Genomic DNA, 24,636 nt, shown 5'->3' with positions numbered 1-24,636 from the left:
GGTTCACCCCTGGAAAGGGGGGCCCTTTCACAAACTACTTCCTGTCTGCTTGGGGGTCCCAATGAGGTGCTTTTCAAATGGGCAATCACAATTTTGATGCAGCCAATTATAACAAACCCTGGGCTTGGACTTCCACCAATTTATTTGCTTTTAACTTCAAATTTACGATTATGGACCAAAATTTTGAGAAGAAGAGCTGCAGCAAGACTGCTTTTTGAGAGCCACTGGTTTGAGACGAGGGACAACAACGGAAGGAGGTGAAACTTGAGTGAAGCAGGATGCAAAAGACCTGGGGCTGACAGGATGTCAGCTTTGCTTCAGGGTGCACCGCACAGATCCCGCATTGTTTTCAGGAAGGAGAGGTGGATGGTGGGTAGAAAAAAAGAGAAAGTGTAACTGGAGGCGGGAAATGTATTAAGCAATATACATCTTTGTTTGTGGTAGCGGCTGCTGGGAGCAAGAGGGCCAATCAGCTAGAGCTGGCATCAAAGAAGCAGAGAAGTTGGTGAGTAATTGGAAACTCCCTGATTTCTTGCTTGAGAAGAAGAGTAGCACAGAAAGATACATCGCATCGTCATGGCCACCCAGAAACATAACGGGGAACGGGAGCTCCTGTTAGAACTGGTTTTTAGGTGGGACGCTGTGTGGACCTGGATTGAGGGGGAGAGCTTAAGAGTGAACAGGTACATTTAAGCGTTCTCCAGAGAGAGATGCAGGTTGACTCTCCTGGATTCAGGGAATAGGAAAAAAAAAAAAGCAAGTAGGAAACTAGGGACCAGGGACAGGGACAAATCAGGGATGCGGTTGGGAGCATCACTAGGGAAGGTCAGAGGGTGAGATGGCAGTGGAGAGGAGATAGAGAGCAGTTCTCTGCCCATCCTCTGCCACCTAGAGTTACTGTGACCGGAAAACTATTCAAGAAAATAACACCCCTCTTCCACTTGTACTTCTGGGTGAGGAGAGCTGGACTGTCTGGGATATCTCGTGTCCCCATTTCCTGGGATTCCCTTAGCCTGAAAGAAGCGTAGTCTTCATTACCTTCTCCAGATGGGCTGTGTCTCTAGCCATCCTAGGTTTACAACTGTTGGTTGTCTCCAAGACGGCCCCGACCTGGTCACTGGGCACTCACAAGCAGCCGAGCTCATGGCCCTGTCTCCCACCCAGAAGCTCCTCTGAGGCGTTGGTCCCTGGCCTGCTTCGTGGCCAAACTTCCGATTACCAGGACCCGAGCGGGGAAGCCAGATGTGAGCCATTTGCCCCGAGATCCATCCCCAAATTCTCTCTCCCGCCAGATTTCAGCTTCTGCCCTTATGGGTTCAAATGGCATTTTCCCTCTCGCCGATTGGCTGGCCGGACCCTTTGCAGGCCCTCGCATTCTGCTTTTGCTTGGTGAGGTGCCCATTTCCGAGGTAACGCTTTCAACATTTCAGACCTTACAACCCATTTCATCTTACAGGTGTGTCCCCTTTCGCTCTCATCTTGAGGCCTTAACTTCACTTGTGTCTGCAGGGAACCCTACCTGCTGGCTTTTTGGGACCACTTTTCTTTTCCAGCTTCCCGACAGGAACTTTCACTCTCATCTCTGCCACTCACAACCCCGAGAAACGTTTCCTCAAGGGACAGTGAAAACCATCTACTTGGTTTCCCCACTTACGCTTTCCATAGGATCTGCTCTGGGCCAACATTCCAAAAGAGTCTGTTGGGTTTGCTCTGACTACTTAGCTGAGGCACTAAATCCCTCAGTTCTCGCTACATCCGTGAGGTGGGAAGCAAGTACCATTTTCTCCACTGAACGGGAAGGAGGTGCCTCTGGAGGTGAGGTCGTTCTTCCCAAGGTCACTGTGGCAGAGCTGAGTTCAGAGTTCGGATCCTCTCTCTCTGGATCCGGATCTTCTCTCTAACCTGCTGGAAGGAATATCCAAGCAAGTGGGGAACAAAGGACAGAAACACATCTCCCAACTCTCTGGAGGGTTCTTATTAAAAGGGTAGAAAACACATTAAACTTTCATGTACAAAAAGATTCCAGGGGAGACCAGGCCTGGAGAACACATACTGGTCTCGGCCGCTCGGAACCCGCAACTGAGGCCGGTCAGTTTTTTCTGGGTCCCTCACAGACAGTCGCCAAGCCAGTGACCGAAGCCTAGAGTTCCAGGGCCAGGGAGAGCAGACTTGGGAGGTCACAGACTGTCTGAAGGCCTACCTGTTTCAAGAATTTATATAAAACACTGAAAGAAAAATAAACACTTCCATGAACTCGTTACAAGTCAAATTCTCGGCTTTTTTTTTTTCAATTCTGATGCATCTTTTTACGCATTTCTTCCAGGGCGGCTTCTCTCTCCCTCAGCAGCTGCTTCAGTCTTTTGATTTTTTCATCCCTGATGGTCTCGTCCAGTTCTGGTGGTGTCGAGGGGAAAGTGTCTTCTGTGAAAGCTCCTTGGCAAATGGGGAGATCGGGTTCAAACAATGCGCAGGCTGGACTCCACGTGCTTGAGGGAAGGTTGTTTGGGGAACAGGCCTCTGGTTCGCTACTGGTCTCTTGCACAGGGCTGGTGGTCACCGGGTGGCCGGCTTCTCGTGACTCGGCCGAACGAGCTCCACCACTGGGCTGTCTCTGAGGCCGGGGACTGTTGCCATGTGGGTTTGGACTGACGGGACAATCCGGCCCAGGCTTCCTTCTTTTGGCACTGGTCGTCTTTTGAACTTTGGCTTTTCTTTTCTTATCTAAGTCCTGTTCCACAGTTTCCTTTGGACCACAAACGAGATGAGGAGGATTGTTATTTTGCTGGCAATGGCAGCGGTACCCGCCCCCATTTTCACCACCCCGACCTTGGGAGTCAGAGGACCTGGGTTCTAATTCTGGCTTTGCTAAGTACCTGCTGTGTGACCTTGGTCTAGTAACCTCACTTTTCTCTGCCTCAGTTCCCTCATCTGCAAAATGGGGATTCAATACCAGTTCTCCTAACTACTTAGACTATGAGCCTCATGTGGGACCTAACTGTCTTCTACCCACACCAGCAGTTGGTACAGTGCTTGGCACAGAATGTCCCGCCTCTGGCCTGGAACACCTCCCTCTTCATAACCGACAATTACCCTCCCCACCTGCAAGGTCTTACTGAAGGCACACCTCCTCCACGAAGCCTTCCCTGACAAAGCCCTCCTTTCCTCTTTTGCCACTCCTTTCTGCGTCACCCTTACCCGTTCCCTTTATTCATCCCCCCCATTCATCCCAAAACACTTATGTACATACCTGTATTTTTATTTATTTATATTAATGCCTGTCTCCCCCTCTAGACTGTTAGCTTGTTGTAGGCAGGGAATGTCTGTTATATTATACTCTCTCAAGTGCTTAGTACAGTGCTCTGCCCACAGAAAGCGCTCAATACAACTAAGCACTTAACTACAATCATTATGACTATTGTTATCATTAATAATATGAAGCAGCATGGCCTAGTGGAAAGAGCACAGATCTGGGAGTCTTGATTTCCTCATCTGTAAACTGGGAATTCAATGCCTATTTTCCCTCCTACTTAGACTGTGGGTCCCAGGTGCGACGGGACCTATTTCCGATCTGTTTAACTTGTACCTACTCCAGGACCTAGCACAATGCTTGGCACATAGTAAGTGCTTAACAAGTACCTCTATTATTACTATTGCTGAACTTTGCCCCTCAGGACTAATAATAATAATGTTGGTATTTGTTAAGCACTATGTGCTGAGTACTGTTCTAAGCACTGGACTACTACAGTAGGAACTACTGCACCTATCTTATTCTGACGTTTCCTTTATCTGATATTTACTTTAACGCCCCCTCCCCGACTAGACTGTAAGTTCCTTGAGGGCAGGGATTGTGTCTACCCCCTCTGCTGTGTTGTATTCTCTCTCCCAAGAGCCAAGTAAAGCGCTCAGCGAGCACTGTAAGCGTTCAGTCCGTACCAATGACTGACTGATATTTTTGTTTCGGCCACAGTGCCATGATGCCCCAGGCCACCCCAGTGACTGACTCTTGGGCTGTGCAGCTGCAACATCTGTCTTTGAGCTCCTCCCCCCAAAACCATGAGAGGAGCAGACCTTGGGATGGGGGAAATGCTCACCCCAAGCCCACCCCGAGCTACTGGGGTGCAGGTCACCTTGTTTCCACAGTGAGAAAAGTGAACTTTAGGAAAAACAATTCTCTGGAGGCCTGGGAATACAGTACTAGGGACAAGATTTACTGAAAAATAATATCTGATGTATATTGTTCAGGCCTGGTGTCAAGAGAAGCAGTGTGGCCTAGGAGAGAGTGGATTCATATTAACATCTGTCTCCCCCATGACCTGTAAACTCATCATGAACAGGAAACCTACCTGCTAATTCTGTTGCACTATATTCCCCCAAACACTTATAACAGTGCTCTGCACATAATAAGTGTTCAATAAATACTACTGATTGCTTGATTGGAGAGGGCATGGGCCTGGGAGTCGGAGGACCTAAGTTCTAATCATGGCTCTGTCACTTGTCTGTTGTGCGACCTTGGGCAAATCACTTAACTTCTCTGTGCCTCAGTTACCTCATCTGTAAAATGTGGAGTAAGACTGTGAGCCCCATGTGGGACAGGGACTGTGTCCAACCTGATCATCCTGCAGCTATCTCAGTGCTTAGTACAGTGCCCAGTGAACAGGAAGCACTTAACAAATGCCATTTTAATAAAAAATACAACACTGGGGAAGATATGAGGGAAGCCAGCAGTTCTGCTCTGACTTGTGCAGGGAGGAGGGGGCAGCCTGGACTAAAGGGGCACAGACTCGGGGCAGCGGTGTGTGTCGGGTGGGGATTCAGAAAATAATTCAGCTGCTCCTGAAAAACCCCAAGAATATTTTTGACAGAGACCCGAAGTGGGTGTGAGCTGCAAATACCTGTTCTCCCTCCCTTCTAGACTGTGACCCCCATGTGAGCCAGGGACTATGTCCAACCTAATAAACTTGTATCTATCCCAGTGCTTAGTAGAGTGCTAGGGACAAAGTAAGCGCTTAATATGTACCATTATTTTGATGATGATGATTTCGGGTGGGAGCTGGGGATGAGCTGACCAACCTTCTCATCATTGACGAAAGCAGCAGAAGCGGTTTGCTAAGCACCTAGGGGTGCAGAGGCTTGTACTGGGTGCTTGGGAAGCTCCTTGAGGGCAGGGATTCTCAGACTGTAAGCTCCTCTAGACTGTAAGCTTGTTGTGGGCAGGGGACATGTCTACCAACTTTGTTATATTGTATTCTTCCAAGCACTTAGCCCAGTGCTCTGCACACAGTAAATGCTTAATAAAAGTGATCGGTTGACTGATTGAAAGGGATCGTGCCTTCCAACTCTACTGTACCTTCCCAAGCCCTTAGAACAGCACTTTACACATGATAAGGAAGGGACTACTGACTGAATGATTGCCTGAGACTCATCACAAGTAAGAGACACCATCCCCATCCTGCTCGGGAACTCTCCAGCCCAAACAGCTGATTCCTTCCTGTCCATTCGCTGGGATATGGAACGCTGTGAACGGCTGCCAAGGATCCACTCAGAGGAGAGTGCACGGTTTATTCGAGGGTGACCCCAGAACTGCTGCTTCGCTCCCCTTTCTCTCCCCCTACCAGACCTCCATACATCCTGGGACTCACAAAGAGCCACATCCCGAGCCGGTGGGAAGGGGAAAGGAGACATTCTTCTGCCCAAGCAAAGCCACAGAGGTCTTCTCTCGCTGGACCTAATACCGCCCCCACCCCCACACCATGCTCCCCACCTCCATCCCTTTCCTCTCTCATTTTGCCCCTGTGGAATGTAATGTAATATGTACATATCTTTAATTTACTTACATTAAAGTCTGTCCCCCCCCTACACTGTACGCTCATTGTGGGCAGGGAATGTGTCTTTTTATTGTTATATTAAAGAGCTTAGTACAATGCTCTGCACACAGTAAGCTCTCAATAAATACAACTGAATAATAATAATAGTAATAATAAAAATATTAATATGGTATTTGTTAAGGGCTACGTGCGAGGTACTTTACTAAGCGCTAGGGTGGGTATGAGCAAATCGGTTTGGACACAATCCCTGTCCTGCCTACGGCTCACAGTCTTAATCCCCAATTTCCAGATGAGGTAACAAGCACAGATAAGTAAAGTTACTTGCCCAAGGTCACAGAGCAGACAAGTGGTGGAGCCAGCATTAGAACCCATGACCTTCTGACTCTCAGGCCTGTGCTCTATCCACTAAGCCATGCTACTTGAAATGAATGAATGAGTGAATGAATGGGGGGATCGGGGAATCTGTGGACCTGCCAGCATTTCTTCACTGACTCTTTCTTCATTGCTGGGCATGGGGTCTTGGAATGGAGGGACTCATTTCTCCCATTTGACCTTTGGAAAAACAAAGGTTCCACATCCCACAATAGCACTGCACCCCAATCGGCGAAGACTCACAGCCCTTAGCTTGCCGGGGCACAACAATAATAAGCAATGATATGCACCCAAGCAGCCCTAGCTGATTCTAGGGGCTCTCCCTTCACGGCCAGTTTCTTTCTTCGCTCCTGGAAGCATCACCTTTAAACTTTCAGAAAGGAGTCTCTCTGGAAGGCCTTAGGGCCAGGACTCACACAGTTCTCAGAAGAATCCCATTCATTAGAGGCTGGAATGGGGGCCCCAGGAGGATGGTGTTGATTTTGGCACCTGGTCTGGCCTGAGGGAGACTGGAGACTCTCTTTCCTTGGGAGGTGGCCCCCTCTGCATGGGCCAGTTTAGGTGCAATCATAGGGGGAAGCAGATGAACAAGGGGAGAACCCCTCTGGGCCCCCAGTTTGGCACTGAGAAAGCACCTCACTCATCCCGCACACACATCTACATCTAAAATGAACCCAGAATACATTTGCCAGCACGGGAGACAAAGTAGCTAGGGGTCTTTTGCCCAGAAACTCACTTTTTCAATCCGGTCGCTGGTGCCGAACTTTTAAAAGACCTGAACGTCAACACAGCCGTTCTTCCTTTAGAGAGCTCACCAAAGCCATTTAAAAGAACTTTACCTTCTTGTTTGGTTCCTCTTTTCCGCCGGTTGGCTCCACTCTGAACTTCGCCTCTTGGAAGGAATGATGGTTTTCCAAACCGCCCGGGGGGCTTTTCCTCTCTTCTGCGTCACGGAAAACAGGAATTCTGGTCAGCCGCACTCTCAAGTCTCTAACGAGGCCAAACTTCTTCCTCAACTCGGCCTCCTGTTTCCGACAGGTTTTGGGCTCCCTTCCGGCTGGAGCCTCCCCTTCTGGGGCAGGTGCCATCGCTCCCTGGATCTGAAATCAGAGCGACAACACAAGGTGCTGCACAGGGCTCCGGCAAGCTGCACCGGGCCGGTGCCGGCGGCAGCCTCCTTGCTTCGCGCCCGAGGGGGGCACGTCTGCTTCGTGGTTCTCGGCGCTCCCCCCGGTCACCCTTCCCTGCAGGCGAAAGCCCTCGTTTTCCAAATGTGGGTGGCTTTCGCCTGCAGGGAAGACCACGAGGATCCCCTGCAATTTGTCACACAACTGTGGGTGACTCTTCCGGCTCCACTCCGCATTAGACGGGTTGGCAGGGAGGTAACGGCTGCCGGAGGTGGGATGACGGAGTGGCCGAGTGGCAACTGTTAGGAAATAATGCCTAGTGGGGTTGGTGGTGAAGGGGGGAGTTATGGTCCAGCTCTTCCGGGGAAACGCTATCCTGGAACCAAAACTCTGCCAGAAAAGGATGCTGCCCTCAACGAACTTGAAGGAGAGAGCCGAGGGCGTCCCAGGACAGTGAAGGAAGCTGCAAGAATCTGGGGCCTCCCTCCCTCCCTTCTCTTCCAGGGGACCACCTGTTTCTCTTAGGAAGCGGAGGCAGCACTCCCCAGTGGGCATGGCAGACCAACAGCTAGGGGCCAATCTTGCCTACCATCATCATTAACAATGGTATTTATTGAGCGTTGGGTGCAGAGCAATAATACTAAGTGCTTGGGAGAGTAAAATCCGACAGAGTGGGTAGTCACGCCCCCCACATGCCTACAATGAGCCTGAGAACTTACAACAGGCCTTGGTGTGCTGGGTACCAATTTAGGGGGGGACGGGGGACAATGTTCTGAACCCCACCAACCAGAAGTGCCTCATCTGGCTGCACTAATGCTAAAATGTCCAAGAACCAAAACCAGAAAAGTCAACCCCCTCCTTTTTAAAAATATGTAAAATGGTATTTGTTAAGTGCTTACTTTGTGCCAGACACTGTATTAAGGGTTGGGGAGGATACGAGCTAATCTGGTTGGACCCAGTCCATGTCCCACATGGGCTCACAGTCTTTCTCCCCATTTTACAGATGAGGAAACTGAGGCCCAGAGAAATTGAGTGACTTGCCCAAGGTCACGCAGCAGACAAACGATGGAGCCGGGATTAGAACTCAGGTCTTCTAACTTCCAGGGTCCTGCTCTTTCCACTAGGCCACCTTGTTTCCCCTTGCCCCTTCTGTCCAAGACAGAATTCAAAGCTAAATCATCTTGGATCCAGGGTGGTCCCAATCCTGTAGGCCCTAACACACCCTGCCCCAATACAGACTCTTGGAAACTCCCTCCAAACACACCTCTTGGGACCAGAATGTGGCCTTACGGCTCTGGATCTGACAAGAGGGCTGTGCTCAGACTTAGCTGGTCAACCCCAATCACTTCCAATCTCGCGCAACTTCTCCAAGCCTCTCCTCTCTTGACTGATCCCCACAAAGCCTCCCTGAGTTTCCAAACTGAAGCTAATTCGGGCTTTCTGGGGAGAGGAAATGGACGATCAGCGGCCAACCAGCTGCCCTCTTGAGAAAGACTTGATTGGAACACGTCGTCGCCCGGGGGGATTACCTTTGGCTTTTGATCAGTAAAAGTGCAACGATGTGATGAAACTGTTGCTGGGTCGGCAGGGGAACTGAATTTCTCCTTGCTAGAGCCACCGTCCCGCTCTAGTATGGCGTTCGCATCCGTTCCGACTCCACGTGGTAAGCTCGGCTCTCTGGGCAGAGCTGCGGTCTTGCCCTGTTCTCCCTGGCCAATCGGTGTGTTGACCTTGTGTGGACGGGGAGTCGAAAGCAACGTACTTCCCGCTCTCGGTTTCTTCTCGGTGGCTGATTCAGAATCAAGCTGTCCCTCGCCACCTTCCTTTGTGTCTTTCTGGGGAGTGGCCAGGCTATTATTCCTTTTGGCCAAGACGATGTTGACCACTTCACTGGTTATTTTTGATACACTAGAATCTGCTAATTGTGGTGGGTCCTTGCGTGACATAATGTCTGAAGAGGAGGACGGGGAGGAGGAAGAGGAGGGGGGGCTCTGTGGTTCAACCTGAGGCACCAGAACTTCCGACCCTCGTTTAGCCAGGAGATACACCTTTCCATTGAACATGACCAAAGCATTATCCTTAATGGGGGTGATTTTCGACTGGCTCCCGGCAGACCCGCCTGAACACAACGGTAAAATGCCAGCAGAAGTACTCTGCACGTTCTTCATGTCTGCCAGAGTTTTTAAGATCTTGGAGGCCACGTTGTTGGAAGACTTGACCGGGACGAGACAGGGGGAGGAGCACTGGGGGTTTCTTTGCACCACCCACTTCATCGGCGTGCCCTGAGCCGGTGGGCTCGCTTTGGCCCCGACATCCGGAGCGGCACCCTTGGCCGGGGTCGGAGGCCCGGTCAGGATCACGGCCTTCGACGCTTCCGGTGGGGATGGCTTGGGACAGATGGCCTGCCAGCACTTGGAGACCACCGTTTTCACGGTATTGACCGGGGACACGTAAATGACGGTGGGAGTTTTAGCGGCCTCGGTGGAGCCCGACGGTCCGGGCGCGGCTGCCGCGAGGATCTTCTGCTGGATGGCCGGGGGCAGAGAAGAAGCCGGGACCGATTTAACTTCGGCGTGCGCCGGGATCTGTAAATGGTGTCCGGAGGGCAACCCGGGGGACTTCACCATTACGGGGAGATTCTTGGGGTTGACCAACATGTACGTGGTGTCGCCCTGAGTGGACGGGGGAGAGACGATGGCGTTCTGCGGTAAAGAGAGTCTGTCGGCTGCCCCAGGAGGAGTCGGGGCATTAGCCGCCGCCGCCACCTTTGAAGGCAAACTCTTGCTCTCCGCCGAGGTCGTTCTCACGTTTTCTGGAGGGTCCAAGGTTCTCGTGAGAATATACTTTCCAGCAGTGACGGGCTGGAAGACGGGGAACTGGATTGATGGACCGGTGGACAGGCTGTTGAGCTGGGTCTGAAAAGTTACATGAACTGGGCTTGCCAGGTTCGCTTTGGAGGAGTCAGTCGTGACTGAAGAGGAGACTAGTGGCATAGGGTTTCCAGGAGAGTTGGAGATTGGAAGCAATTTCAGAAGATTTTTTCCATCCAGGCCACTCGTCTGAACTACTTGGTACATGCAGCCTGCAATGCTTAAAAGAACATGTGTAAATAAATACAACATGTTACACAATACATGGTTTATTTTATTTTTTTAAAAAAATGTGTTTTAAGATAGTGACCATTTTCTCTCCGGGCACTGGATGTTATAGAACTACCAAAATAGCACGGAACCAAGACCCCAAAGCTTCCAAGCAGAGACAATAACCCCTAGATGCAGGGCGACAGACCGGGGTCCCTAAAACATTAGATTCTCCCATATTTGGAAGAGCGAGGAAGTTCGGCTCTCTGGCGCTAAATGGAGCAAAGCGACAAAATTAGACGGCATCACCTAGACAGCACTTTTTGGCATCCTGCCCCAAGCCCTCCAGAAGGTGGGAGAATAAAAACACCTGGCGTTTCTTCCTCTTCTCTTCCGATTACCGGTTCCCGCTACCAACTAGTCTAGCTAGCTGACTAGGCCTTAGGACGACACTGCTCGGTAAATCATGGCTGTGAAGGAATGGCAGCGCCCCTCAGTGTGAATATCCCCAGCGCTATTTCTCGCCTCCACTGCCCCTTATCGTCCATGTCTCTTTGAAGCGGTACGGACTCCAGCTGGGCTGGACAGCAGGGCCAAGAGAAGGGGGGGATTGTCTGAGTTTAGGACCACCCCGTAGCAGTGAGCAGCAGAGAAGGGAAGGGAACCTCACCTGGCATTTTGCCCCCTAGCACTGAGCCTGTTCTAGGTGCCTTTTAAGATCAACAGCAGTCGCCTTGTTTTGGAGTTCTGCCCAAGTTAAGCTGCCCAACTTCTAAGTTCCAGGCAAAAACCACCCCAACTGCTACAAAAGTACCTTCTTTGGCATGTCCCATTATGCTCTCTACATTGCGCTGTGAAGAGCGACAGCCGGAACTGTCCTAGACTCTACTGGCTCTTTTTCTCTCTTAATTAGATCGTGCCTCCGCTCGCCGACGCTCTCCCCTCCACACCCCCGGCGGTGGGACGCCGACATCTCCTTCCCCAGCTAGCTACGAATCTACTCAACCACCGATGGTTACTGCTTTTTCCCCAAAGGCAAAGTGGGGTTAGTAGGGTTAGAACATAGTTTGGGAAAGTGGAGGAGCGAGAGGAGGATAAGGAAGGTCAAACACCAGCTTCAGGCCAGAAAACCTGTAGAGTGAAGGTTAAGACTTGACTCTTGATAGTGCCATCCAGGTTGCCTCTGCTGTAAGAGAAACCTGGTAGGCCCACGGGCAGTCAACTGTACCTCGTTATGTGCACAGCACTGTACTAAGCACTTGGGAGAGTACAATGGGTGAAGGAAGGGCCAGAGGGAAGAAGGGGGAAAAGAAAGGAACCAAAGAACCACTTGGAAAGGGGAAAGGAGAATCTCAGGGTAGGCGAGGAGGTAGTATTTTGGAAGATCTTCCCAAGAATCTGCTTCTGCCACGGAGAGAGAAAGCCAGGTTTGGAGGGATTTGAAAACACTCATCTGCTGCTCAAATCCAAATGCCAAATAACCAAGAATCGGACTGCATTTAATACTGAAAATGGAAAATCAACAATCAAATCAATCGACTCCTTAACAACTACGTAGGCTGAGCATTTTGCAGAGGTTTTTCAGAGCCTCTCCCTTTCCTGGCACTTACTGTTTGTGGACAATCATTCACGCCTTTTCAGCTCACTGATCATGGGTTGTTAGCATATTAGTTTCATTTTGCAGCAATAAATAGATACTTAGACAAGGGTCGCCCGTTAGTGAATGTGAAAAGGACAAAGGGCCCTCTTGTACTTTTAAGTTTGTGGTGTAGACAAGAGGTTCCTGGGTCAAATCAAGGGGCTCTAAGTCAGTGCCACAATTTCCACCTCAGGACAAAGTTTTTGCAAGGCTCTGGGGCGAGCTAGAGCCCCTTAATTTAATCCCAAGGCCGAGCTGCCTGGCAGGAACGACATTCCTTCTGTCCTAATCAAGTGGGCTCTGTCTGTTCCGGTGGAGGAGACGTTTGCCTGATCAGCTCGTGATATGTCAGGCCTGTTTTTCCTGCGCTTGTCAACATCTTGAACTACTAAAAATGAAAATACACAGGCTCTACACCTGTCATTGGATGCAAAAACCCTTAGGGGGGGAAAATAAAGCAGTAACCACTATTGTGAAGCTGTGGCCTGAAAGTCATCCACTTGACCGCCATCGAACAAAGGACAAGCTCTCGCTCCCTTCTAACTCTAAATGGCCACCACTGCAGCGGAGTTAGGTGAGTTGCATATACAAGCTGAGGAATGACCTGGGGTGGTGGAGGAGAGAGAGGAGGATGAAAGGAGGTGAAGGAACAGGAGGATGCGAGGGGGGGTTGGGGAGGGGAGAAGGGTCATACGGAGAGGAACGGCCATGGCAAAAGATTATAGGTAGGTGAGTGGGATGATGATAGGCAGCAACTCGCTAGTCATTCGGCAGGGGACAGGCTTAGGGTACACCAAACAACCAGAAGTGCTTGCAAAAAAAACCTCCACCACAGAATAAGGGAAAAGGGGGAATAAAAAAACAGAAAAAGACACCCACAGGACAGAAAGACAAGTGAAAAGGGGCAGGGCTCCATAATTTGGATGAGGAAAAGGTCATATCCTTCCCGTTATTGGGTACGGATTGTCTCTCTGTTGCCAAACTGTACTTTCCCAGTGCTTAGTACAGTGCTCTGCACACAGTAAGCACTCAATAAATATGATTGAATGAATGAATCCTTCGTGTTCAAAGCTGGTGCAATAGATGGTAACTTCTTTTATCCACAAGAATGTGTGTGTGGCAGAGGAGAGCAGATATCCCTTACACACTGAATGACGTCCTTTGCCGTTCCACTGATTCCCTCTTTGCCCGTGTGGTTCATTTTCAATTCTGCTTCTTGGTGTCGTTGTCTTCAAGTGTTTCTTCAAGAGTCATCATCCTGGGCCTGACTGTTACCTGGCAAAGTTTGTTCTTGGCCACCAATCTGCTGCTCTCTCGCGCTGTCGAAGGTTGCGTTTCGGGTTTAGCATCTGGGGTTCAATTCTTCCTTGTGGGCGGACGCTCAAATCACAGCAATTGGTCAAGGCTTCCTCCGGATGTAGACGGCTGATGCCTGGGATAGAACGTGGCCTGCCACTCTCCAATCAACTGGCAGGTAGGTACCTATTGCTTGGGAAACCATTTCTTCTTATCAGGGTTCCAGCACTACCAATGCCCATGGCTTGAATTGTTTTAGGAGGGATTTTTGCTGGAGCATGGAGAACCAATACAGACCGCCTAAAATTCTCTGTTAGATTTCCAAACAGGGACTGGCCAAAAAATGGGAAAAAAGCCCAATCTGAAGAACTCATCACCTAACCCTACTGCTTTCAGTCCCTTTTCCATCACCCTTGCCCTTCAGGCCTGTTCTCAAATGCCCAACTTATTTCAGATGCAAGAAAACATTCAATTGTTGGGGCGCTCACTGTCCTAAATTCCATCCTCCTTCAACCCTGCAGATAGACTTTCAAGACCATTTACCTCAGAGAAATTCTTTCCTCCCCTCCTTCTAGACATCCTCAAGTCACCTGTTCACCACACCAACAGCTAGGATGAGTAAGAAGGCTAATATGAGCCTGCTTTGTGGCTACCGGAGTCCCAAATCCAGGTCAGAGAGGCTTGCGGATGTGGGCACTAGCCAACCTCAGGATCCAACATCAGTAAGCGCCTACTGGACGTGGAAACTGGGTAAGAGCCAGAGTCGATCCTTCCGGTGGCACAATAATACTATAAGACAGAGGGGAAGACTTAGCCCTTTCCCTCCCTATCCAAAACTGAACACCCATGAATTGATTTTGGAACTCTCCCTCAATCTCCCTTACCCATCCCACAATCACCTCCGCTCCCTCTACTCCAATTTTGGACTAAGGCCTAGTGTCCACTGCAGGAGGGTGACCAGATAAAGGGGGCCCCCTCACCTTTCTGAGCTGGACTTCTGGCCTCCCTTCACAAATTCCAGGCTTCTGACACGACCTGACTTTCCACTCACGGTTGAGGAGACCCTAAAATGGTGGCTCTCTGGTTCATGAGCTCTTTGAAGCCATATTCGCCCTGCTGCCCCCTCCCCAACTATTACCCCCGTCCCCCCAAGATCCCTACCCTCAAAATGAAAACCTGGTCCTAAAAATCAGTAGCATTTATTAAGCGCCCTTTTGGTGCCAAGCCCAGGACTGAGCGTTTGGGAGGGTACAAGAAAAACTGGGACACGTATCCCCGCCCTCAAAGAACTTACAATGTAGTGGGGGAGACAGACACCGAAATCAATTACAGACAGGACAAGTAATAAAGTGCATAAGATATGTGTCTCGGCGTGGAAGGGATGAAGTGGCGATTGGGGGATAGAAGGGGAGATTACTGATGAATTCAGGAATGTGATCTCAGGAGGGTTGTGAGATTGGGGGGAATCTGTGACTTTGGTTGGACATGGAGGGGGAGGAAATTCTACGCGGGGAGAGGGCAAGATGCTGGTGGTTGGAGGGACAAGAATGAGTCACAGTGCGTCACACTCTAACTATAGCACTGCTGAAAAATCTGACTTACAAATTCTACTATTTAAGCCCTTACTCACCTATATGTTCTTCCTTTCACACGGCCTAATGCATGACGTGGGCTTAGCCCAGTGGGTAGAGCCCGGGCCTGGGAGTCAGGGGACCTGGGTTCTAGTCCCAGCTCCACCACCTGTCTGCTGCGTGCCTCTGGGCAAGTCACTTCACTTCTCTACGAGAAGCAGCAGGGCTCAGAGGAAAGAGCACAGGCTTGGGAGTCGGAGGTCATGGGTTCTAATCCCGGCTCCGCCGCTTGTCAGCTGTGTGACTTTGGGCAAGTCACTTAACTTCTCTGTGCCTCAGTTACCTCATCTGTAAAATGGGAATGAAGACTGTGAGCTCCATGTGGGACAACCTGATCACCTTGTATCCCCCCAGTGCTTAGAACAGTGCTTGGCACACAGTAAGTGTTTAACAAATACCATCAGTATTATTATTATTCTCTGTGTCACCGTTTCCTCAAATGCATAAGGGGGATTCGATACCTGTTCTGCCTCCTACTTAGAATATGAGTCCCAGGTGGGACAGGGATTGTGTCTGACCTGATTAACTTGTATCCATCCCAGTGGTTAGAACAGTGTTCGATCCACAGTAGGCCCTTAACCAATATCATCAAAAATACACACACACACATACACACACACACAAATATTTATTCCACCCGTATAATGCTTTGTGTTGTCCACACTAGAATATAAGCTCTTTGAGGGTCGAGATTGTATCTTCTGAATTTAGCGTACTCTCCCAAGTGTTAGAATGGTGGTCAACACACACAGTATGCAACCGATACTACTAAGGATTGACTGATATCACCGACTTACCACTCATGAACTCCTCTTCAATCCATCGAGCACTTTGACCTACACAACCTCCTGTGGTAACAACTGTTAGGTTTCCAGCCCGCTACGTGAAGAAATACTTGCTTTCGTTAGGCTTGAACCGACCACCTTCAAATTCCAAGGGGTTTCCCCTAATTCTGGTGCCGGGAGAATTGGTGAACCACAAATTGGGGTGTTCACTCGCCGTCTCCATGACTCTGCCATTTTCAATTACGTCCTTTCTCGGTCTCCACCTTTCCAAAATGAAGGGACTTTATTTAAGGCAGGCTGGTTGGTTCATCTTCCTGACTGGCTGAATTGCTGGTCTCTCTACATTTTTCTCGCTGTTATAGCCTTCCTGAGATGCAGCCAACGGAACTCTACCCACTAGTCCAGGCAAAACATCCCATGGTCGTATACAGGAGTAACTAAATGAGAATGAACCCACTTACTCTGGAGATTCAGAAGCCTGAGGCAGAGCGTAGTGTGCTCTGGGATGGTGGCCATGGAAATTTACGGCGAGTACAGCCGAAGAAGGCTCCTGCTACCAGGATTCAAATTAGGGATGGACGTAGACGGAGGCTCTTACACTAACGGTAATGTGATGCAAAAAACGGCTGAAAGAAGTCACCACGGGCCCTGGGTATCCTTGCTAGACTGATCCACTCTGAAAGTTTCATCTGGTTGGAATCTGGCTGTGCCAGCTTTATACCAAATGGCTCCACGATAACATGACCTTGTCCTTCATCTTCTAAACTTACTGCCTTTTCACCCGCTCAACCAAATCCCGCGTTTCTCTGGATTGGGAACTCCTCCACCCGACCTCAACCGCCTCCATCTCAGTTCTCCAAAAAACCATTTCCCCTGGACGACAGGGAAATTCTGAGGGCATCCCAGAGTCCAGAGTTGGTGTTGGGAGGTGGAGGCAGCAGCCTAACTCCTGGGTGTGGGAAATCACAACTGCCCCATCATCTTCTTTCTCCTCCTCTTTGTTGAGGAGTTGCCTGCTCCTTAGCTAGAAAGTGCGGCTCTGAACGGTATCTGCTGAGCATCTACTGAGGGCAGAGCACTGTACTCTCCGGGAGAGGAAAATACGAGAGGACTTCTTCCAAGAAATAAATCAGGGGCTCTATTGTTAATGATAATTGAATGCAAAAAAAATGGTTGAAATATAGAAGTTACACGCACCCTTGCTCCCCTCCTCCTACCCCCAACTCACGTTCTTCACTCCTCTAGAGCCAACCTGAGTTTCACTCTCAACTCTCTTGCCATCAACCTCGTCCTCAAGCCCTCCTTCCCGCCTGGGACTTCCTCCCCTTCCACATCTCTCCGCCTATTCAAAGTCCTACAAAGATTGTGTCTCCTTCAGGAGGTCTTCCTTGATCAATTCCTCAACTCGACACCTTCTTTCCCCACCTACTGCCACTTCAGCACTGCCCGGTCATCATCTAAGCCTGGGGTGTGCTCCTCCTCACCCACTCCCGTCCTCTACCACTCACGTACATATCTTTATTACTTATCTTTATCTGTAATTCGTTTTTTGGGTCCGTCTGCCCGGCTAGAATGTCAGCTTCATGAGAATCAGGATTGTGTTTACCAGCTCTGTTGTACTCTCCCGAGTGCTTAGTATGGTGCTGACCACAGAGTCGGAACTCAATAAATAACTAGGAATTCACTGACAGGCATCAGGAAAATAAACAAAAACAGCATCAGACTTGAGGTGTTTTCCCTATCCCATTAAAGATTAAAGTACTTGAAGACTGGAATCACAATCCCATGTCCCCCCCATTCTCTTCCCCGGCAAAAAGTCCAATTAAAATCTATTAAAACAGGTTTACAGACTGGGAGGATCCCTATCCTGACTGCTGGATAGGGTGGAAGTCCCCATGCAGGACCTTGGGGAAGCAGGCAGAATATGTGCTGTGGCCCCTACAGTAGTAACTTCTCCAATTAGGCTGTGAGCTCGTTGCGGGCTGGGAATGTGTCCGTTTATTGTTGTATTGTACTCTCCCAAGTGCTTAGTACAATGCTCTGCCCACAGTAAATAAATAAAACTGGATGAATGAATGCCACCTGCCCCTCCACTCAGACATTCTCTTCCAATTTGGCCTTGGGCATGGCTGTGGGGACCCAAAAGTTGAATTCAGGTGGTTCCGTGGGGCAGTGGGCTAAATGGCCGTCCCGGACCCCCCCGGCCTGAATGACCTGGCACAGTGCCTTCTGCCATCGGGCCATGGATGCCCATGCCAGGCCTTTCCTCGTATTAAGAGCTCAGAAGAGAACACTGGGGCTCAATGAAGGTTGACTTGGTTCTCCATATCAAAATACCATTCATCACAATTGTTTGTTCAGTTGAGGCTCTCATGATTTCTCTGCTTAATCACACTGGATTACGGGCTCGGCCCGCTGTTCAAATTCACTGAGTGGTTGACTCTTTTTCTTCAAAGAAAAAAACCCAACACTCATTGCTATGGGCCTATCCAAAAGCACACTCTACCACTAAAACAGAAACTTCACCAACTACTCTACCCAACTATTTTCTAAAATGAATCAAATGAATGACTATCCCCAGGGCTTAGTAACAGTGATTGACCCATACTAAGAACTTATTCCCTCTCAGGGTTGCACCTGGAGAATTTCCAGTTCTCTACCAGTCACGACTGGTGGGGGAAAAGAGTCAAGCGGAGATCGATCCATTCCATTCCTGGCTTGGCCAGTGGCTAGCGAGTGGAAGACAATCGGCGACAAGTCGAAACTCACCTGTGCTGGACAGCGGCGGCCCGGGAGAGAGTCGAGGGCAGAGACTCGTCTACTGCGCGGAAGGAGGCAATGGTAAACCGACTCTGGATTTTGACCAAGAAAACTCTATGGATCCACTACCGGAACGATTGCTGATGGAAGTGGGGCGTTTTGGGAGAGACGTGTCTATGGTGTCATGATGGGTTGGACACGACTCGACAGCATAAGACCACAAGCACTTATTACCATAAAAAATGAATGGTTACGGGGCCAAAACCCCATTAACACTTTCTGCAAATATCATTCACTTCCTTCTATTTGTTTGTTGATAGTTTCCTTACATCGAATATCTTTTTTTTTTTTTACCTATAATCAGTTTCATTCTCTCGTAAATTCCTTAAGCTGAATAAACATTCCCCAACCGTTTGCCCTCCCTTCTGCATCACCTGTGCACTTCAGTCAGACAATCGTATTGATTGCGCGCTTATTGTGTGCAGAGCACTGTGCTAAGCGCTTGGAATGGACAACTCGGCAACAGATAGAGACAATCCCTGCCCAACAACGGGCTCACTTGATTCTCCCCCCAGTCCCACATCTTCCTTAAACACTCTATCCCAGCTCCATAGCCCTTATTTACCCCTAGTCTTCTAACTTGCCCATCTCCTTTCTGAAACCTATTTTAACGTCCGTCTGTCTCCCCCATTAGATAGTATATTTCTTGCCAGCAAGGAGCGGATCTACCCACTCTACTGTACTGTCCTCTCCCAGGCACTCAGTACCATGCTCTGCACACAGAAAGCGCTCAACAAATACCACTGATTGAAACTGCTACAAAATTACTGGCTAGCCTGAAGAAAACCCTAACCCTACAATCCCCTAAGATAAATAACTGATCAGGAGAAACTCTTTTACTCACTCCCTTCTTGACCCAGAAGGCAGTCTCCCAACAAGATCCTTGATTCTCCAGAAAAACCCAACTATCAAAACATAGAAACTCATTTCCCAATTCCTACCAGTTTCAACCTTTGAATGTCCTCTGAGGTATGGACTGCTCTCTGACCATTTTCCAAATGTGGCAGGCATCAATGCGATACTAACTTTGACCACTGCAAAGTCACCTCCCTTTCTCTACCTCTCTGGATGCAGCACTTCTCTCGTTTTCTTAGCAATCTCTTCATTAGCACCTTATTCAGAATACTCAACTGCAAAACCACTTGCCAACTATTTATAAGTTGAAAATTTAACTTGGGGGCAACATCTCTTCTTCCAATTTTCCTTCTCCTGGCACCAAAAAACCTACCTCCTACCATTTCCATACTGTAAGCACAACTCTCTGCCTCTTCTGAAACCTTTCTCTTGTCCCTAAATCACCGTGACTTGTGACATTCCATTCTTAAGGACTGCACTCTCTTCAGTTTCCTCTCATTCTTGAATTTTCAAGTAACAGTGAGAAGCTGCTCCATCTTCCACACGGTCACTTCTTCAGGACACTTTCCCATTTGGAAACGGTTCCTCACTCGTCACGCTGTTCAATGACTTATTGGTTCCACCTCTTCTTTCTAATCACTTCTCTCTTCTTGGTTCAAGCTCAGTCTAAATTTAAAAAAAAATGAAACTACTCTCAAGCAGAATCGCAAAGAACTTCTTCTTCCACATCTCCCAGCCTTAAGAACTCTTCCTTTCCCTGGCGATCTTTCGTTCGGTTGTTTGGAGAAAGGAGGATTCCCAAGACAGAGTTGCATTTCGGCCGAAGAATCATCCGGGCTTGCTTGCGGGCATCGGAAACATTCAGGAACGATCTGGTTCTGGCAGCTGACCTTTCTGCCCACGGCGAATTGGCCACGTCCATCCACTTGGCTCTTCCACCGTCACGCGGCCCAACAACTCTCGCGCCACGCAAAGAAAGCTCCTTCCCTCTTTCCAGGAGCAGCTCCTAGGAAGGCGATGAGCGTTTCCCTTCTTCGCCGACGGTCAAGGCGGGCCGTTCTCCGACTCTGCGGCTCCGGCGCCGAAGGGGGAGAGGGTGAGCGCCACCCCTGACCGTGGGAAACTGAAAGAGAACTGGGGAGGCCTGGAGGGGGAGGCCAAGAGATTGGTACTTACCACTGGGGAGCGCTGCCTGAAATATCTTCGGTGGATTTCAGAACTACCCCTGGTGCACCTGCCATCTGATCACCTGGGGGATGTGCAAGAAGGTGGGGGCGGGGAGGGGGGATGCTATTCCTAAAGTCGACGGGAGGGGGCGCAAGTCAGGGGGAGGGGAAAGGCGATTCCTAAAGCTGCCAGGAGGGGGCGCCCGAGGGGGGGGGAAGGCTGTTCCTAAAGTCGCCAGGAGGGGGCGCCCGCAGGAAGGGAAGCGGAAGGCTAGTCCGAAAGTCGCCAGGAGGGGGCGCCCGTAGGAGGGGAGCGGAAGGCTATTCCGGCAGCGGCCGGGAGGGGTCGCAAGCGAGCGGAAAATGTTATCCCTCCGGCTGCCAGAAGGGGGAGCACGGAGGCGAGGAAGGGCGGGCTATTCCGAAAGTGGCCAGGAGGGGGCGCGCGCGGGAGCGTCAGGAGATGGGGGGGATGGACGGGGTGGGGGGGCGGGAGGGAGGGGGGACCCGCGATGCAGGGAGGTTACCTGGGTCCTCCGCACGCAGAGGAAGGGAAAAGGGGGAAGGAGGGGGAGGGGGGGAGGGAGGAGGAGGGCGAGCGCAGGTGCGGGGCTGGGTTTGCAGCAGGGAAAAAGAGAAGAATGGCAACGACCGGTCCTGGTGGGGAAGGGGGGGAGGGGGGGCCTTGTCACCGCCCGGGGCCCGTGGGGAAAAGGAGGCCGAAGGCCGAGGAGGAGGAGGAGGAGGAGGAGGAGGAGGCCGGGGCGCCGAGGGCAGCGGGCCGAGTCCCCGGATGTCGCGCCGGGCCGCCAGGGCAGGGGGCGCCGGGCCGGGGAGGGGCGGCGCGGGGGTCCGGCCGCACCCCCCGAGAGGCGGCAGCCCACGAAGCCCCGACAGCCACTTCCGCTATGGCGTCGCCTGCAGACGAACCTACAGCCTCCCCGCCCGCCAGCGCCGCCCAATGGCGCGCGGCCTCAACCGCCTTCACTTCCGGGTCACGGGAAAAAAAAAAAAAGAAGCCCACCCGACCAGCTCCCAACGCGCCTGCGCGGGGGATGGAGAAGCGCTTCCGGGGCGACTGCGTCACTTCCGGTCTTGGCTCTACTCGGTCTTTGAGGCCATTGAATGCTAATGATGGTATCCCATCAGCCCCTGCGGTGGGCCCAGCACTGTCCTAAGCGCTGGGGGGGGGGTGGGAATGCAGGGGAATCCCAATCATCATCCCCATTTTCCAGATGAGGGAACTGAGGCCCAGGCTCAACCCCCATTTTACAGAGGAGGTCTCAACTGTAGAGTTAAGAGAAGTGACTGGCCCAAGGTCACACAGCTGACCAAAGGAGGAGCCAGGATTCGAACCCACGACCTCTGACTCCCAAGCCCGCGCCTTTTCCACTGAGCCACGCTGCCCCTCGATAATTTTTTTTGATATCAATTTATCCAGCATCTTCAGTCTCCAAATTATATCCCTGTGTCGCCTTTCTGCTTCCCACCGAATTCCCCCACCCAACGAGGTTGGCCTGACACCGAATCGAGGCCACCCACAGCTCAGTGGAAAGAGCCCGGGCTTGGGAGTTCGAATTCCGGCTCTGCCACTTGTCAGCTGTGCGACCGTGGGCAAGTCGCTTCACTTCTCTGGGCCTCAGTTACCTCATCTGTCAAATGGGGATTAACTGTGAGCCTCACGTGGGACAACCTGATGACCCTGTATCTACCCCAACGCTTAGAACAGTGCTCGGCACATAGTAAGCGCTTAACAAATATCAACATTATTATCGGTCGATCTTGTTTATTGAGTGTTTACTGTGTGCGGAGCACTGTACTCAGCACAGGGGGGAATACAACAGAGTTGGTAGACAGGTTCCCTGACCAAATTGAGTTTACAGGCTAGAGGCAACCCTCCCTTTGGCCCAGCACCCTGATTTCGGAGACCTCGATAGCGCTGAGATGGCCGACTCGCGTCAGCCTTCCTTCCTTCTCACATTTCTTCTCGTTTTCTTCATCCCTACCTTGATCCTTGGGGACTTCAATATCCTTGATGACGTTCCGATGACCCCCTCCATTACCCGCTTTCTCTCACTCCTCAATTCCAATGACCTCCTGCTCCACCCCTTCACGCCCACTCACCAACTTGGAAACACACTTGATCTCAGCATCTCTAGTCACTGTACAATCTTCCTCTATCCGACCACCACCTCCTCACCTGCCTTCTCTCCCACGCTCCCACTCCCCACAAATCTACCTCACCCCCCCACAGAGACCTCTGATCTTTGAATCTTCTCTAATTATCTAAGGTCACCATACCCCCATTTGCTCTCCATACCCACACTACCTCTCTGACTCGCAATCCACATCCTCAATACAACCCCACTCGCTGAACTCAACTTTCTACCCAAACCCATTTGTCCCCCGTCTTCCACATCTCTAGGCGACACCACCATCCTCCTTTTCTCACAAGCTCTTAACCTTAGCATTATCCTCGACTCTTCTCTCCCATCCAAAACACATATTCAATGTCTCCAATCCTTCCGGCTCTACCTTCACAACGTTCCAACTCATTTCCTTTCCTCTTCATCCAAACTTTTGTTATGCTGATTCAAGCACTTATCATATCCCATCTGAAATTCTGCATCAATCTCTTTGCTGACCTCCCTGCCTCCTGTCTTTCTCCACTCCCGTCCTTACTCCACTCTCATTATATGGATCATATGTCTAAAAATGATTCATTCGGTTCACGTCTCCCTCCTCCTCAAAAACCTCTAGTTGTTGCCCAACCACCTCAATGTCAAAACCTATCTCATCCCACTAACCCATAACTTGGTATCACCTCCACAATATGCTTCCTCCGTTCCTCTTCTCTAGTTGCAGAGAGTTGCTTGCAAGAATCCAGACACCAAGCTGACTTCATCCATCTAATATTCATCCTCTCCTGCTTTAATTCTGCCCCGTCTTCTTCTTGGTAACAGTACTTCTCCAATACCTATTATCCGCTCCAGCCCTTTCAGACATTTAACTCCCTCCCAAAATCCCTGCCCCTCCACCCCCACAGTGCCCGTCACATAGTAAATGCTTCACAAATACCATAATTATTATCATCATCTCTTTCCCCAGGAACCTGGCCACGTACTCTATTGATCAGATCGAAATGATGAGGCGTGATCTCTATAAAAATCTCTCCTGCACCTCTCCAGTCCCTTCCTCCTCCTGCCCTTTCTTCATCTCTCCCAACAGAATCTAAAGAGATGACCTCCCACCCCCTCTCGAAATCTGTCCTCTCTGCCTGCACCTCCAAACTCATCCTTTTGCATGTCATCAAAACATTTGCCCTCTCCCTTCCCTCCTTGGCTGGCATCTTCAACCATTCTCTTTCCAAAGGCTTCTTCCCCACTGCTTTCAAACATGCTCACGTATCCCCTATCCTTAAATTAATCCTCCCTTGACCTCATGGCCCCTCCCACGTTATCACCTCATTTCCCACCTATTGTTTCTCTTCAAACTCCTCGAGCTAGTTGACTACATCTGCCGCCTGCGCCTCTTCTCCAGTGCTCTTTTTGAAGCCCTCCAATCCGGGTTCTGCCTCCTTCATTGTATGGATACTACCCTCTTTAAGGACACCAATGATCTCCTTTTGCCAAATCCAGCAGTCTCTGCTTCATCTTAACCCTCCTCAAACTCTCAGCTGCCTTCGAGACTGTGGACCACTCCCTTCTCCTGGAACACTCTCTAACCTTGGCTTCCCTGACATTTTCCTCTCTTGGTCCTCCTCCTATCTTGCGAGCCACTACTTCTATATCTCTTTCACAGGATTTTCCTCTGTCTCTCATCCTCTAACTGTGGGAGCTCTTCAAAGTTCATTCTGGGACCCCTTCAATTCTCCATCTCCATCCACACCCTTGGAGAATCCATTTGCTTGCATGGCTTCAACTACCTTCAACTGCTACTTGGATGATTTCCAATCTTTCTATCCCTGACCTCTTTCCTCCTCTGCAGCCTCACATTCCCTCTGGTCTTCAGGACATTTCTACCAGGATGCCCCACCAACA

At 50.3% G+C, this 24,636-nt stretch overlaps 1 protein-coding gene across 1 annotated transcript; it reads right to left on the bottom strand.

Moving 5' to 3' along the window:
• Positions 1 to 502: 502 nt before the first annotated feature.
• Positions 503 to 21,598, bottom strand: LRIF1 (ligand dependent nuclear receptor interacting factor 1). Its single transcript, XM_029069017.2, has 5 exons — positions 21,527 to 21,598; positions 20,607 to 20,679; positions 8,854 to 10,414; positions 7,037 to 7,297; positions 503 to 2,743 (listed from the first exon to the last, which is right to left on the bottom strand). The coding sequence occupies exons 2-5, from the start codon at positions 20,669 to 20,671 to the stop codon at positions 2,288 to 2,290; spliced, it is 2,343 nt and encodes a 780-aa protein (XP_028924850.1). The 5' UTR covers positions 20,672 to 20,679; positions 21,527 to 21,598; the 3' UTR covers positions 503 to 2,287.
• Between the last annotated feature and the right edge of the window lie 3,038 nt (positions 21,599 to 24,636).

The sequence above is a fragment of the Ornithorhynchus anatinus genome, chromosome 7, assembly GCF_004115215.2.
Source record: "Ornithorhynchus anatinus isolate Pmale09 chromosome 7, mOrnAna1.pri.v4, whole genome shotgun sequence".
In the NCBI taxonomy this organism is placed as follows: domain Eukaryota; kingdom Metazoa; phylum Chordata; class Mammalia; order Monotremata; family Ornithorhynchidae; genus Ornithorhynchus; species Ornithorhynchus anatinus.
The sequence above is the reverse complement of the archived record's forward strand: the minus strand, read 5'-3'. Positions and strand labels throughout refer to the sequence as shown.